The following is a 13,903-nucleotide window of genomic DNA, read 5'->3' on the forward strand; positions in this document are numbered from 1 at the left end:
GGTGATAAATTGAACGTTAGAGGAACTTGTTTTAGGGAAACAACTTTGTACCTTGTAGGCATAGAATAGGATTCCAACTTTGAGAGGTTTTTTGTGCTCCTTTTTAAGTGCCTCTTAAGTGTTTTTAAATTTTTATGTAGCCTGGCCTGTTGTGGGCATTCAGTAGAGTTTAAGGAATGAACTGACTTTTGTTTAAAGGCAGATTGATACAGTAGAATGGTCCTGGGCTGTGTAGTAGTCTTGGATTCTAAGGCCAACCCTGCCACTTCATTAGCTCCCTGACCTTGGACACGCTACATTGTGACCTTGGTTTCAGAATTTGTGGAGTGGAATTGATAATACTTAGCTTACTTGGTTATCATAAGGAATATGTAAGACTATATCTATATTAAAGTTGCTAGCATGGTGTGAGGCTCAGTGGAGTCCTAAAATTGATTGAGCCAAAGCTGTTTTTAGCTACTGTATTATATGGAGACTAGTGACCTGGTGCATGAAATTTGTGCACATTAAAAGGGGATTAATTAGAGGAAATAATATAATATTGCTATTTGCCTTTTCTCTATAATAGAAGTGACAGAGATGAAAGAAAATTAGTAAAATGTATATGAAAACCTTCCTCTAGTCAGAGTCTGGGGCTCACCACAGGACCCAGAGTCAAGTCCCCGTCTCACTTGCACCTCAAAATCGCATGAGACCCAGACCCGCCCCCGCCCCCCACCCCTCCCGCCCCCATTGGTCTAGATCCAAAACTGTCCAGTCCCGCCCTTGTCAAGCCCTGCCAGGCAGAGGGCATACCCTCAGGTCCCCTCACCCGGTGCCAGGATGGGGGGCGTGGCCTGAGGTCCCCCAGACCGGGACCAGGGGCGTGCCTTTAGGTTCTCTGTCAAGCCCCACCAGGTGGGGGAGGGCATAGCCTCAGATCCCTGCTGATTGCTTGGTAAGGCTCCTTATGGGAACTTGTCCTCAGCTGTGGGTGCAGCCATCTTTGTGATGGAGTGATGGTCAGTTAGCACATCCCCTCTTTATTAGCTAGGATGCCTACGCTCGCAACCCTTCAGTCCACAGGCTGACGTTCTATCCACTGAGCCAAACTGCTTTTTCAAGAACTAGTAAGAAGGGATAATTGGGACTTTTTTTTCTCCCTCCACAGGGCTGTGCTTAAGAGTAAAACTTCAGCGGTGTTTACCATTTAAACATAAGGTAAGGAAGATTTTTGTTGTTGTTATTTTATAATAGTTTTATTGATTTAATTCAAGTTATATATTTCACCTATGTAAAGTGTACAGTTTAATAGTTTTTAGTATATTCGCTGAATTGTGCAAAATCACTATTAATTTTGCAACATTATCATCATCCCAATGAGAAACCCTGTACTGATAGCAGTCATTCTCCATTTCTCCCAAACTCTCCCCAACCCCTAGGCAACCACTGTAGATTTTTCTCTCTAGATTTACCTATTCTGGGTGCTTCATTTAAATGGAATTATATCATTTGTGGTCTTTTAAGACTGGCTTCTTTCTCATGAAATAATATTTTCAAGGCACTCGCCAGGTAGCTCAGTTGGGTAGATCCCAATACACCAAGTTTGTGAGTTCAATCTAATCAGGGGGCATACAAGAATCATGCAATGAAAGCATACATAAGGGGAACTACAAATCAATGTTTCTCTATTTTTCTCCAAAATCAATATAAAAAACAAATATTTTCAGAATTTATCTATGTTGTAATATGTATCAGTATTTCATTTCTTTTTATAGCTTCATACTATTCCATTTTGTGGGTGTACCACATTCTATTTATTTATCATTATCTACCATGTACAAGTTTATGTGTGGTCATATGTTCCCATTTGTTTTCCACTTAAGGAGTAAAATTAGTGGATCAAATGGTAACTATATTAAACCTTTGAGAAACTGCCAAACTGTTTTCCACAGCTGCTCCATAATTTCACATTTTCAAAAGCAGTGTATGAGAGTTCTGAATTCTCCACATTCTCACCAGTATTGTATTTTTCATTATAGCTATCTTACTGGGTTGAAGTGATAGCTCATTGAGGTTTTGATATGCATTTCCCTGGTAACTAATAATATTGAATATTTTTTCATGTGCAAAAAAATTTAAATCACGTAATTTGTGCCACATAAAAAGGGCCACAAGAAACCTCTCGAGAGCTCCTATACATGGAGCCACATTCCCTGGTCCTCCCCCTCTCTCCTGTAGGGTCCCTCTTCCCCTTAGGGAAAAAAATCCATCCCAAATCGCTGGACAGGGGAGGTGTCCTCGCACCCTCAGGGCCCGAGGGAGGTTTCCTCGCACCCTCAGGGAGATGAGCTTTCAACAGTTCCCTCTTCCCCTGTCCCCTCCCCTGCTCCCACCCCTTCTCCGAGTGCAGGTCCCTTTAAGGCGACAGTGCCTTCTCTGGCGCCTTCTCTGGTGCCTTCTCCAGGTCAGACTACCAGCAGTGACCACGGGAGCATGGCGGACATCGGGAGCATGGCAGATGCGGACCTGTTTATGGAATGTGAGGAGGAGGAGCTGGAGCCATGGCAGAAAATCAGTGATGTCATTGAGGATTCTGAAGTTGAAGATTATAATTCAGTGGATGAAACTACTACAGTTTCTGAAAGCCAGGAGCCAGTCTCAGCTCCAGTGCCCATCGCTCTCTACGCTTCTGTTGTTAAGCACGGCAGCGGGGCACAGAACAGCAACAGTGCAAAGAGGACTCTTGTCAGACTAATTGTCGAGGACAATCCCCAAATAAAGCGTCGTCGTCGATATAATATGCCTGATGACCAAGAATTGCCACCATATGTTTCTCCATCCGAAAGAAGGCGAATTCGTCTTCAGAATATGTCTGAAGAAGAACGATTGGCACAACGTAACTCTGAAGCCGAAAGAAGCCGGCGTCGTCGACAGAATATGACTGAAGAACAGCGATTGGCACTACGTACCTCTGCAGCGGAAAGAAAGCGGCGGCGTCTACAGAATATGACTGAAGAAGAACGGTTGGCACAACGTACTACTGAAGCCGAAAGAAGCCGGCGTCGTCGACAGAATATGTCTGAAGAACAGCGATTGGCACTACGTAACTCTGCAGCCGAAAGAAAGCGACGTCGTCAACAGAACATGACTGAGGAAGAACGATTGGCACAACGTACTACTGAAGCCGAAAGAAGCCGGCGGCGTCGACAAAAAATGTATGAAGAGCAGTCATCGACAAGTACTACCAGTAGTGGTAGGAACTGCCTTCATAGCGAAAATGAGGTAAATGAGGATACAGTTAGCGAACAGAGTTGTGGTGGAACGTAACACATGTGGTGTTACATGTCAATTTTGCCTATCCCTAAGTTTCTCTGATGAAATGGAGTTATATGTTGCTTTCTCTCGAGTTTGAAGAGCATGTAACGTTTAAAGTTGTAAATACTTCATCACAAGGGAAATTAGTCAAGCACTCTGAAAGTGTCTTTACTCTTAATGTGCTATACAGGGAGATATTAGGATAAGTTTAACCAATTTATCAGTCATTGTTTTTATCGATTTTTTTATATCATGTTTTTGTTTTTATATCATCTTTGTTGTTTTCACTTGTCTTTGTTGTTATATCATGTTATTGTTTATTAATGAATTTATATATTATTTTCATGTACATTTTACTAATTTTCTTTCATCTCTGACACTTATAAAGAGTGAATAGTGATATTAAAATATTTCTTCTAATTAATTTTCTTTCAATGTGCATGAATTCGTGCACCAGACAACTAGTATTGAAATATTTATAGGTGCAAGGATATGATCTAGAACTTGTTACAGAATAATATGGGCACTAGTAGGTGGGTGGAAGGTATAGATGAAACATGATTGGCTAATTATTGAAACTCAGTGATGGTACATGGGATTCATTATAGTGTTCTGTTTTTAATATATATTTTAACTTTCCCATAATCAAACATTTTAATTTAAAATATATAGTCAGTAAGTTGCTAGTAATAGTTATCATAGATACAACTTGTTGGAATTTTTTATCTGTCAACCTCTGTAATCACTACTCTGCTGGCCTAGTAACTATCAGGGTCTAGTCCACTACTGGGCTCTCTGTTTCTCGGAGACTGTGGGACAAACCACTGTTGGCCCATTAATAGCCACCTATATACCCACTCTGCTGGTTTTGCTTTATAGCTAACTGCAGTGACTATTTGCCAAGTTGAACATACAGTTCAGAGGCGTCCATCTTATTCGGTGATTTGAGGTAAAAAAGTTGAGGCAATATCTGCTTTTATCTTTGATTTAGGTATATTGGCTCTCCCCCAAATTTTCTATCTGGTTTTAGCATATTTGTAAGTTAGAAATTACAGCATTGAGAATTTTTTTAGTCAAATGTAGTATATAAAGGACTTGAAAATATTTACAAAATTACTTTTCTCACAAATAAAAAGAATGTAAAATATTTCAATAACAATTAGCCAAGTTTATTAGAATGTGTCTATTAATATGTATTCATGAATGAATCATTACCTTATTAAGTCATCATTTTTACTTAATGCTGTTGACCAGGTCTTTTCTTTATCAAGTTTGATGACATAAAGAGAGAGAAGGCAGCCTACCAGCTCTGTGTTTTCATACCTAAGACCATGGTTGTTTAGAGAGTCTTTTGCATTTCTGAGGTTTGACTCACTAGGAAGAGATGCCATTCTTTTTTTTCTTTTTTTTTTAAAAAAAATATATATTTTTATTGATTTCAGAGATGAGGGGAGAGAGGGAGGGAGGGAGGGAGAGAGGCATTGATGAAATCATTCATTGTTTGGCTGCCTCCTGTGTGTCCCACATTGGGGGTGGGCAGGGGCTCCCAACCTGGGCATGTGCCTTGATCAGGGAATTGAACCATGACCTCTTGGTTCATAGGTCGATGCTCAACCCCTGAGCCACACCAGCTGGTTGAGATGCCATTCCTTAAAGTCTCTGTACTTGCTGAATTAATGCTTATTGATGAATATTTCTTTTATAAAAAAAAATTAGGTGGTGGGGGCAGACTAGAAGGGGTCAATGGAGGAAAGGAGAAATATATGTAATACTTTCAACTATGAATATAGTTTTTTTTAAGTAAGGTGGATTAGCAACAAATTACATTCTGACAAAATAAGTGTTACCTAGTTAAAATATGGTGTTCTTGTTTTTTGTTTCAAGAAACATATGTTATTTTGTTTGTAAGAAAAAAAAGTTATACGTTATTTTGTTTTGCTGGAAAAAAAAAAGAAGAAGAAACCTTAATTTTAGAATCTTTTATTCTTGCAAGGTACCAAACCATCCATTTGGCTACCCTGAGGTATAGTTCATATAGAAATATTATAGCAGGGTAGTCCTAGCCGGTTGCTCAGTGGGTAGCATCAACCTGCAGACTGAAGGGTCCTGGGTTTGATTCTGGTTAAGGGCACATGCTGGCTCAATCCCCAGTATGGGGCATGTAGGAGACAGCCGATCAATGATTCTCTCTTATCATTGATGTTTCTCTCTCTCTCCCTCTCCCTTCCTCTCTGGAAAAATAAAAAAAAGGAAGGAAGCAAGGAAGGAAAGAAGGAAGAGGGTAAATGCTGACTATCCTTTATTTACCATTTCTCGGAATAATGAATCATGCTTAATTTTAAACCAAAGGTTTTATATCTGTTACTTTGTGTCTAGAATATGAGTTAATATTATGCAAGCCAACCCAGGACCAGTGCTCAGGAGGCCAGGGCCAGCTGGAGGTCTGAGGGACACCTGGGACTGCTGCCTTCCACCCCATGGGTTCTGCAGGCCCTATGGTGCAGTACCAGTGGCCTGGCTTGTCACCAGGGAGCTGGATGTCCATGGCTGGCTTGCATGTGGAACCCCTTGCAGGATCCCCATTTGGTGTAGCTACTCCACTTCAATCTGGCATGCCACCTACCATGATGGACCCATTCTGAAAATGCCTGCTTGTGCCCCAGGCCCCAGCCCCAGTGCCTGCCAGCACTGCAGGTTAATGAGGAAGAAGTTGGCAGATAAAGTTCTACCTCAGCAAATTTGGGAGCTTGTCCCAGAGTCTCAGGTATACATGGATCTTCTGACTTTTGAGTGGAAGCTGGACCAGACCATTACTTACAAGCAGATGGAGATCCAGGAGGCTATCAAAAAGCCTCTGCCATGAAAACGAAAGCTGCCTTTAGCAAGGCAAAAGGTGACAGTGTAGGAACTGTAGGGAACTCTGAGTGGGGAGAAAACTCCTGGATGATCCTAGCAAACAGAAGAGGAAGTTCTCTTTGTTCAAGAGCCTCATCGTTGAGCTAGATAAAGAACTGTACTGACCTGACAACTTCCTATTGGAGAGGCATCAGATGCCCCCATCCAGCAGATGGATGGCTTCCAGGTGAAATGGCCTGGATATCTCAATGCCAAGTGTACCCTCTTGCTCATGGGGATCATCAGCCTCCCCAGTACAAGTTGGACTTCTGCTGGCAAGGCTGTTGGGAGTGCAGTCTCTGTGGCTTTATATCAAACACCAATTCCTACCATTACTTCTGCCAGGTCTCAGCTGTGGTCAACTCTGTTTATCCAAGATTCCCATGAAGCTGCCTGGGTTGCTGCAGGACCCAGAACCCATTGTTATCAACCATATCCTTAAGGTGGACCCTAACCAGAAGAAGACAGCTTGTTGTGCCATTGGAGGTGGACAGCCCACTAAAGGCTCAGATGAGCAATTTTCTGGCCTCTACCACCAATCAGTAGGAGATTGCCTCCCTTGATATCAAAATCCATGAGACCATTGAGTCCATCAACCAGCTGAAGACTCAGAGGGATTTCTTGCTCAACCTTAGCACTGACCTTCCAGATTACATCCAGGAATGGCTTCGTTCCCAGCACCAAGACCTCAAGATCATCTCTGATGTGATTGGGAACCCTGAGAAATGAGATGCTTCCTACCACCAGCCCTGAACCCAGGAAGCAGTGTGAATGCATATCTTTGTCAAGATGCAGCAGCCAAGGCAGGAACTGGGGCAGGTGCTGGGAATTCACCTGACCTAACTGAATAGGGATCCCTCCCTTCCTTCTCAGCCTGGAAGGGACCATCCTCTGAGACTGCAGACACAGACACAGGATAAAGAAAAGAGTGAGGGGTATTTTCTGTCACCTTCTACTTCCCAGCTTTAGTTTCATAAATGTCATGTTAGAATTCCTTGTTGCTTGACCCCTAAAGCCTTACTACTTACTTGATAGGCTGGCTTCAGTTGGGTTCACAATGGATGCTTCTGCCCCCTGCAGACAGGCCCAAGCAGGACTGTTGGAGGCCTTGCTTTGATATTATAACTGATAGGTTTTCAAAACCAAAGGCCATGGCTTTGCTTGCTTACAGACTCCCTTCTGGGGCAAGTGCCCTGGCTGGCTCTTGGGGAGCTGGGCAAGGAAGAGGGACACAACTTACAGTCTTCCTACTCTTTCTAAATAGAAGTTCTTTGCCATTCCTACTAGCCCCCCAGCCTTGTTGCTGGTTTTTTCGTTTTCTTTGGGTATTTACATTATTTGGGGAGCAGGTTCTCCTATGCAGGACCCACTTTTTTTGTGCAGGGGATAAGTTGGGTTTGTTTTTTTTAGGGAATTCTATTTGGTGCCCTCTTCTTTATTTTCTTGCTTCAATCTATGCCAGCGGTTCTGGCTGCCATCATCTCCTGGGATGCCAGAGGGCTGCTACCTAGCTCTTGGGTCCAGGGCTATAAAGCCTCCTAGTGGAAGGAGACACTCAAGTTCTCTGGCATGGCCTGAGGTATGGGTGGGGGAGGTGGGAAGAACTTGTTAAAGGGAGGTAGGCTTAGGGCTTGGAAAGTGCCACTTTAGGCAGGTTTAGAAATTTCCAAATTAGTCCTTGTTTATTGGGGTGCCCCCCCCCCCCCATCTGCTCTCACTCCCTCCCCCCCCCCCAAAAAAAAAAAGTTTGGACTAGATGATCTCTAAGGTCTCCATTAGCCATGATATGCTATGATTTTTTCACTCATGAAAAACATCTCAGTAGTAAATAATTATATAAGAATTAGTTCAGCCCTAGCCTTTTTGGCTCATTGGTTAGAGCACATGTGTCAAACACAAGGCCCGCGGGCCAAATCCGTCCCGCCAGGCCTTGCAATGTGGCCTGCACCGCGCTGTCATCACTGCACTCCGCTGCGTTTCCATCACAATGACAGTTTATGACTGTTCAGTAAACCATTCGGCCCGCTATTTAGGCTGGATTTTAGATTTTGGCCCCTTCTCTGATTGAGTTCGACACCCTTAGGTTAGAGCATGGCCCACAGACTGAAGGGTTGTGGGTTTGATTCTGGTGAAGGGCATTACCTGGATTACAGTTTCCCTCCCCTCCCCTGATCAGGGCATATGTTTCTCTCTCCCATTGATGTTTCTCTCTCTCTCTCCCCATTCCTTCCACTCTCTTTAAAAAAAATCCATGGAAAAAATATCCTTGGGTGAGGATTAATAAACAACAAAAAATTAGTTCATATGCTCCATTGTTCCTGAGAAGTAAACATGTCTTTATCTTATAACATGACTTATTTACCATAGGATTTGCAATAATTTTATGGGTTTGACTCAAAAGCTCTGGTTCTTGGAGGATAGCTTATGAGGGAGTGAGTAGAGCAGAACCAGGAGGGTTAGCTTAACCTATATTGTACTTGAGAATAAATTTGTCAAGGTAAAAATGGATGAGAAAAGGAGGATACTGCAAATTATATACTGTGATCCCATTTTTGTAAAATAAAAAAGAATGTCCAACCTTAGGGTGTATGTGTAATATGTGTTAGATTATGGGTGGTGTAGAGGAAAAATATGGAAGAAACTACACTAGATTATTGATGTAGCTTTAATGAGAGGTGGGGTAGGGAGCAAGTTTAGATACTGATTTGGGAGGAAGAATTAGAGTGCAGGAGAGGGATTTCCATAAGTAAAACATATATGAGATCTTATTTGTATAAAATTACATTAGTTGTATTTTAAAAAATGGAATGCCCCCTGCAGACCTTTCCCAGATGACCAAATTAAAAATCATTTAATCCCTTGTTTTAGAGATGAATCTGAGGGATTTGTTCCTAAGTCTTTGATGGCGGAAGAAGGATTTGGGCTTTCTTCCCTAGACTGTTGAGTCCATTTTACATTCCACTTCATTCATCATCTTAGAATGCCCTAAATGTTTTGCTTTTAATATTTTTTTTCCTAGTTGGAAATCTACATTTCTGAAGGAACCCACTCAACAGAGGAAGACAGTAAGTGAATCTTGAATCATTATTAAAAACAACTTCAGAAAGTACTTTATCTGGAATACCAGGTTATTCTGCCAGCCAAGTATCTATTTGGTTTTTCGTAAAAAAGTGAAAAATCAGTTAGTAGCTCTTTCTTAAGGTTGAAACGTAGACATTTTTATGAACTTTTTTTTTTTTTTTAGTAGGACTCTGGGAGAATTAGAGTTAGGCCCTGTGGATATTGACTATTTAGGCTAGTGGTTACACATCTGTAAAGAATATCCAGTTCTAGGAAACTTGACTTACAAGCTCTACAGAGGACTGATTCTTTTCTTTGGTGGCAGGATAGAGAGCTGTGTACTTGAAATTGAAGGTCTAGTGAGTAAAGCTTTAGGGAATCTTGGAGTAGGTGTTATCTTTCTGAGTTAATGAATTAAAATTGGAGGGCCCTGTCCAGGTGGCTTAGTTGGTAGGAGCATGCATCAAAATGTGGCTGGCTTGATTCCCGGTGAGAGCACATATCTAGGTTGCAGGTTCAATCTGCAGTTGGAGTGCATAAAGGAGGCAACTAACCAATCAGTTTCTCTCTCTCATATCAATATTTCTCTCTCTCTCTTTCGTGCCCTTCCTCTCTCTTTAAAAAATCAATAAAAACATTCTCAGCTGAGTATTAGAATTTATATGAATAAAAGAGTAATATGCTAATTAGACTGGGAGACCTTTTGGAGACTTTCCGGACATCCTTCTGGACAAAGCCATGGTGGCTGGGCCAAGGCAGAGGCAGTTAGGGGCAATCAGGCCAGGAGGGGAGGGCAATTGGGGGTGATCAGGCCAGCAGCAGGGAGCCAATTTGGGGCAAGCAGGCCAGCAGAGGGAGCAAGCAGACTAGCATGGGGGGGGGCAATTGGGAGCGATCAGGCTGGCACGGGGGCAGTTGGGAGTGATCAGGCCAGCAAATGGGGGCAGTTGGGAGCAAGAAGGCTGGCGGTGGGGTCAGTTTGGGCAAGCAGGCCGGCAGGCAGAGTAGTTAGGGGTGATCATGCAGGCAGGCAGGTGAATGGTTAGGAGCCAGTGGTCCTGGATTGTGAGAGGGATGTCCGACTACTGGTTTAGGCCCGATCTCATAGGGATCGAACATCCCCCAAGGGGGTCCCAGGTTGGAGAGGGTGCAGGCCAGGCTGAGAAGGTACATGCCATTGACCAAAATCAAACCCAGGGCCCTTCAGTTCATGGGCCAACACTCTTTTGGGCACCGGGCCACTAGTAGTAATAAAATAAAATGGTAATAGGGAACCTTTTTTCTATAGAGAACCTCTGACCTATAGAGAGAAGTCACTCAGTAACTACTTAAAAATACCAGAGTTGGGGTTTGGGAAAAGCAGAAGACAAAAAGTTCTATGTAACCTATGTATTATATTAAAAACAGAGAACAGCCCTGGCTGATGTAGCTCAGAGGTTTCAGCATCAGCCTACATGCAACAAGGATTATGGGTTTGATTCTTGGTCAAGGGCACATACCTGGACTGCAGGTCCCAAGTAGGGGCGCATGTGGGTGGCAATCGATCCATGAGTCTCTCAAATCGATGTTTCTGTTTCTCTACCCTCCATCCCCCTTGCTACTCTCTCCTTTCTACTCTCTCTAAAATCAATCAATCAATCAATCAATCAACCAATCCTCCAGAGAACAGAATTTTGTCTATAACTAATAGAGTGCAAATAATGAAAAATAACATTTAAAATGCATGTTTTCCTAATTGGTTTGGCTCAATGGATAAGAGTGTTGGTCCATGGACTGAAGGGTCCCAGGTTTGATTCTGGTCAAGGGCATGTACCTTGGTTGCAGGCTTGATCCCCAGTTAGGGGCATGCCAGAGGCAACTGATGTTTCTCTCTCATTGGTGTTTCTAACTATCCCTTTATCTTCCTCTCTGTAAAAAATAAATAAAAATATATTTTAAAAAGTAAAATACATGTTGTGCTTAGCTTTTATCACTAAGTAAATTGGAAGTTGGAAAACAGCAGAGGAGGGGAAGAAAGGGACAGTAATAGAGTAAGAGCAACAATAAGACAGACAGATATAGGAAGACAGTGACTAAAGAAACATACACAGGAAGAGATGCACACAAAAAACGAACACAGAAGAGAGGTGCAGAGAGGGAAGGAAGCCCACTACTTTCTGAGAATTAGCCAATTTACTAAACGTTTTAGGTACTGTCATAAAAACTGCTAAAACCGTGTCCTATTTTCACAGTTCCAGACCTGTAGATTATTTTACTCATGTATTAAATTTATTCAAATCCCATAAGCTGATGGGTTCTACCTCTTAATTTAAAATATAAAAGAGTTTAGCCGAAACCGGTTTGGCTCAATGGATAGAGTGTCAGCTTGGGGACTGAAGGGTCCCAGGTTTGATTCCGGTTAAGGGCATGTACCTTGATTGCGGGCATATTCCCAGTAGGGGGTGTGCAAGAGGCAGCTGATTGATGATTCTCTCTCATCGATGTTTCTAACTCTCTATCTCCCTCTCTGTAAAAAATCAATTAAATATATTAAGAAAAAAATATATAAAAGAGTTTAGATTCTCTAAATCTACTTTCTTATGTCTTTGAAATTCCTCTTAATTATGGGATTTTATAGTAGGATAGTATTAAGCTTTATTTATTTACTTATATTTATTTTTTTCATCTTTATTATTCAGATTATTACAATCGTTTCTCCTTTTTCCCCCCAAAGCTCCCCTCCACCTGGTTCCCACTCCACCCTCTGCCCTTACCTCCCTCCCACTGTCCTCATCCATAGGTGTACGATTTTTGTACAGTCTCTTCCTGTACACCCCTGAGAATTATCAATCTACTTCCATTCTATGCCTTGATTCTATTATATTCACCAGTTTATTCTGTTCCTTAGATTTTTAATTCACTTGTTTTTAGATTCACTTGTTGATAGATATGTATTTGTTGTTCATAATTTTTATCTTTACTTTTTTCTTCTTCTTCCTCTTCTTAAAGAATACTTTTCAGTATTTCATATAATACCCTGTTTCCCCAAAAATAAGACAGTGTCTTATATTAATTTTTGCTCCCAAAGATGCACTAGGTCTTATTTTCAGGGGATGTCTTATTTTTCCATGAAGAAGAATATGGTACACATTTATTGTTAAATGAAAATAAAGGAAATTTATTACCTGTATACGGTACGGTAGTATGGTAGTTGTCAACACAAACCAGACAAACTGTGAATCCTACAGTATCAAGAATTTACTCATTTATTCAATAACAATCATGTCATCATCTTCTGGAACATCATCATAACAATTCAATTCCTGAATTTCCTGGTGAATTTCTTGTGACTCCATTTCTTTCAGAATCAGTGGACCAAATCTCTCATGTTTAGCCTACGGGGGCCTTATATTTCACTCAGAAGGAAACCTGTAAGTAGGTCTTATTTTCAGAGGATGTCTTATTTTCAGGGAAACACGGTAGTGGTTTGGTGTTGATGAACTCCTTTAGCTTCTTCTTATCTGTGAAGCTCTTTATTTGACCTTGAATTCTAAATGATAGCTTTTCTAGGTATAGTAATCTTGATTGTAGGTTCTTGCTATTTATCAATTTGAATATTTCTTGCCATTCCCTTTTGGCCTGCATAGTCTTTTTTGAGAAATCAGCTGACAGTCGTATGGGTACTCCCTTATAGGTAACTGTTTTTCTCTTGTTGCTTTTAATATTTTCTCTTTGTCTTTTGCCTTTGGCATTTTAATCATTTTAATTGTAATGTGTCTTGTTGTGTTTCTCTTTGGATTTCTTTTGTTTGGGGTTCTGTGGGCTTTCTGGACTTGTAAGTCTTTTTCTTTCACCAGGCAGGGGAAGTTTTCTGTCATTATTTCTTCAAATAGGTTTTCAGCATCTTGCTCTTTCTTTTCTTCTGGCACCTCCATAATTTGGATGTTGGTACTCTTGAAGTTGTCCCAGAGGCTCCTTACACTATCTTCATATTTTTGGATTCTTTTTTTTTTTTTTTTTTTTTGCTTTTCCGGTTGGGTGTTTTTGCTTCTTTGTATTTCAAATCTTTGACTTGATTCTTGGGATCCTCTAGTCTGCTGTTGGAGCTCTGTATATTACTTTTTATTTCAGTCAGTGTATGCTTAATTTCTAGTTGGTCCTTTTTCATATATTTGAGGGTCTCACTAATTTTCTTGGAGGTTTCTAGAAGATTCTTGAGAAACCTTATAACTGGGGTTTTGAACTCTACATCCGGTTATTTGCTTTCCTCCATTTTTTTCATTTGTGACTTGTTTCTTTGTCTCTGCATTTTGGCTACTTCCCTGTGTTGATAGAGTGGCTTTGTGTACTAAGTGTCCTATAGGGCAACTGGCTCAGCCTCCTAATTACCTGAGGTGGACACTCTTGGTGCACTCCTTTGTGGGCTGTGTGCACAGTCTTGTTGTAGTTAAGCCTTGATTGTTGTTGATATCATTGGGAGGAATTCATCTCCAGGCCAATTGGCTGTGAGGACCAGTTGTGTCTATGATGGGAGAACTTTTGTGCTGGAGACACCCTTGTGGGGCAAAACTAACTTCAGTGGGGCTTTGGCACTGACTGAGTCTGCCCCCTGAGTGTGTCTTTTATGGATCTAAAGATCCATAAGACATCTGGATGGTCTCACTCTGACTAC

At 41.5% G+C, this 13,903-nt stretch overlaps 1 protein-coding gene, 1 long non-coding RNA gene and 1 pseudogene across 12 annotated transcripts in view; 2 read left to right on the forward strand and 1 right to left on the reverse strand.

The window, feature by feature from the left end:
• The window catches only part of CIAO2A (cytosolic iron-sulfur assembly component 2A), a 30,542-nt gene that overhangs the window by 12,451 nt on the left and 4,188 nt on the right, over positions 1 to 13,903 (forward strand). For 2 of the 11 annotated variants that reach the window (XM_045581687.1, XM_036439502.2), the window contains 3 exons: positions 1,151 to 1,200; positions 2,393 to 3,264; positions 9,212 to 9,257. In XM_045581687.1, coding sequence (XP_045437643.1) covers positions 2,476 to 3,264; positions 9,212 to 9,257 — 835 coding nt within the window. In that variant the 5' untranslated portion in view covers positions 1,151 to 1,200; positions 2,393 to 2,475. Of the gene's footprint in view, positions 1 to 1,150; positions 1,201 to 2,392; positions 3,265 to 9,211; positions 9,258 to 13,903 lie in introns of those variants that run through there. The other 9 variants (XM_045581692.1, XM_036439495.2, XM_036439510.2 and 6 more) reach the window with 8 other exon arrangements.
• The window catches only part of LOC123652363, a 30,986-nt gene that overhangs the window by 6,868 nt on the left and 10,215 nt on the right, over positions 1 to 13,903 (reverse strand). The window contains exon 2 of the long non-coding RNA XR_006741659.1: positions 4,535 to 4,540. This is a non-coding gene — a long non-coding RNA (uncharacterized LOC123652363). The remainder of the gene's footprint in view (positions 1 to 4,534; positions 4,541 to 13,903) is intronic.
• On the forward strand, positions 5,471 to 7,895 carry LOC118719737 (annotated as a pseudogene).

This window comes from Pipistrellus kuhlii, unplaced genomic scaffold (genome assembly GCF_014108245.1).
Source record: "Pipistrellus kuhlii isolate mPipKuh1 unplaced genomic scaffold, mPipKuh1.p scaffold_m20_p_1, whole genome shotgun sequence".
Classification (NCBI taxonomy): domain Eukaryota; kingdom Metazoa; phylum Chordata; class Mammalia; order Chiroptera; family Vespertilionidae; genus Pipistrellus; species Pipistrellus kuhlii.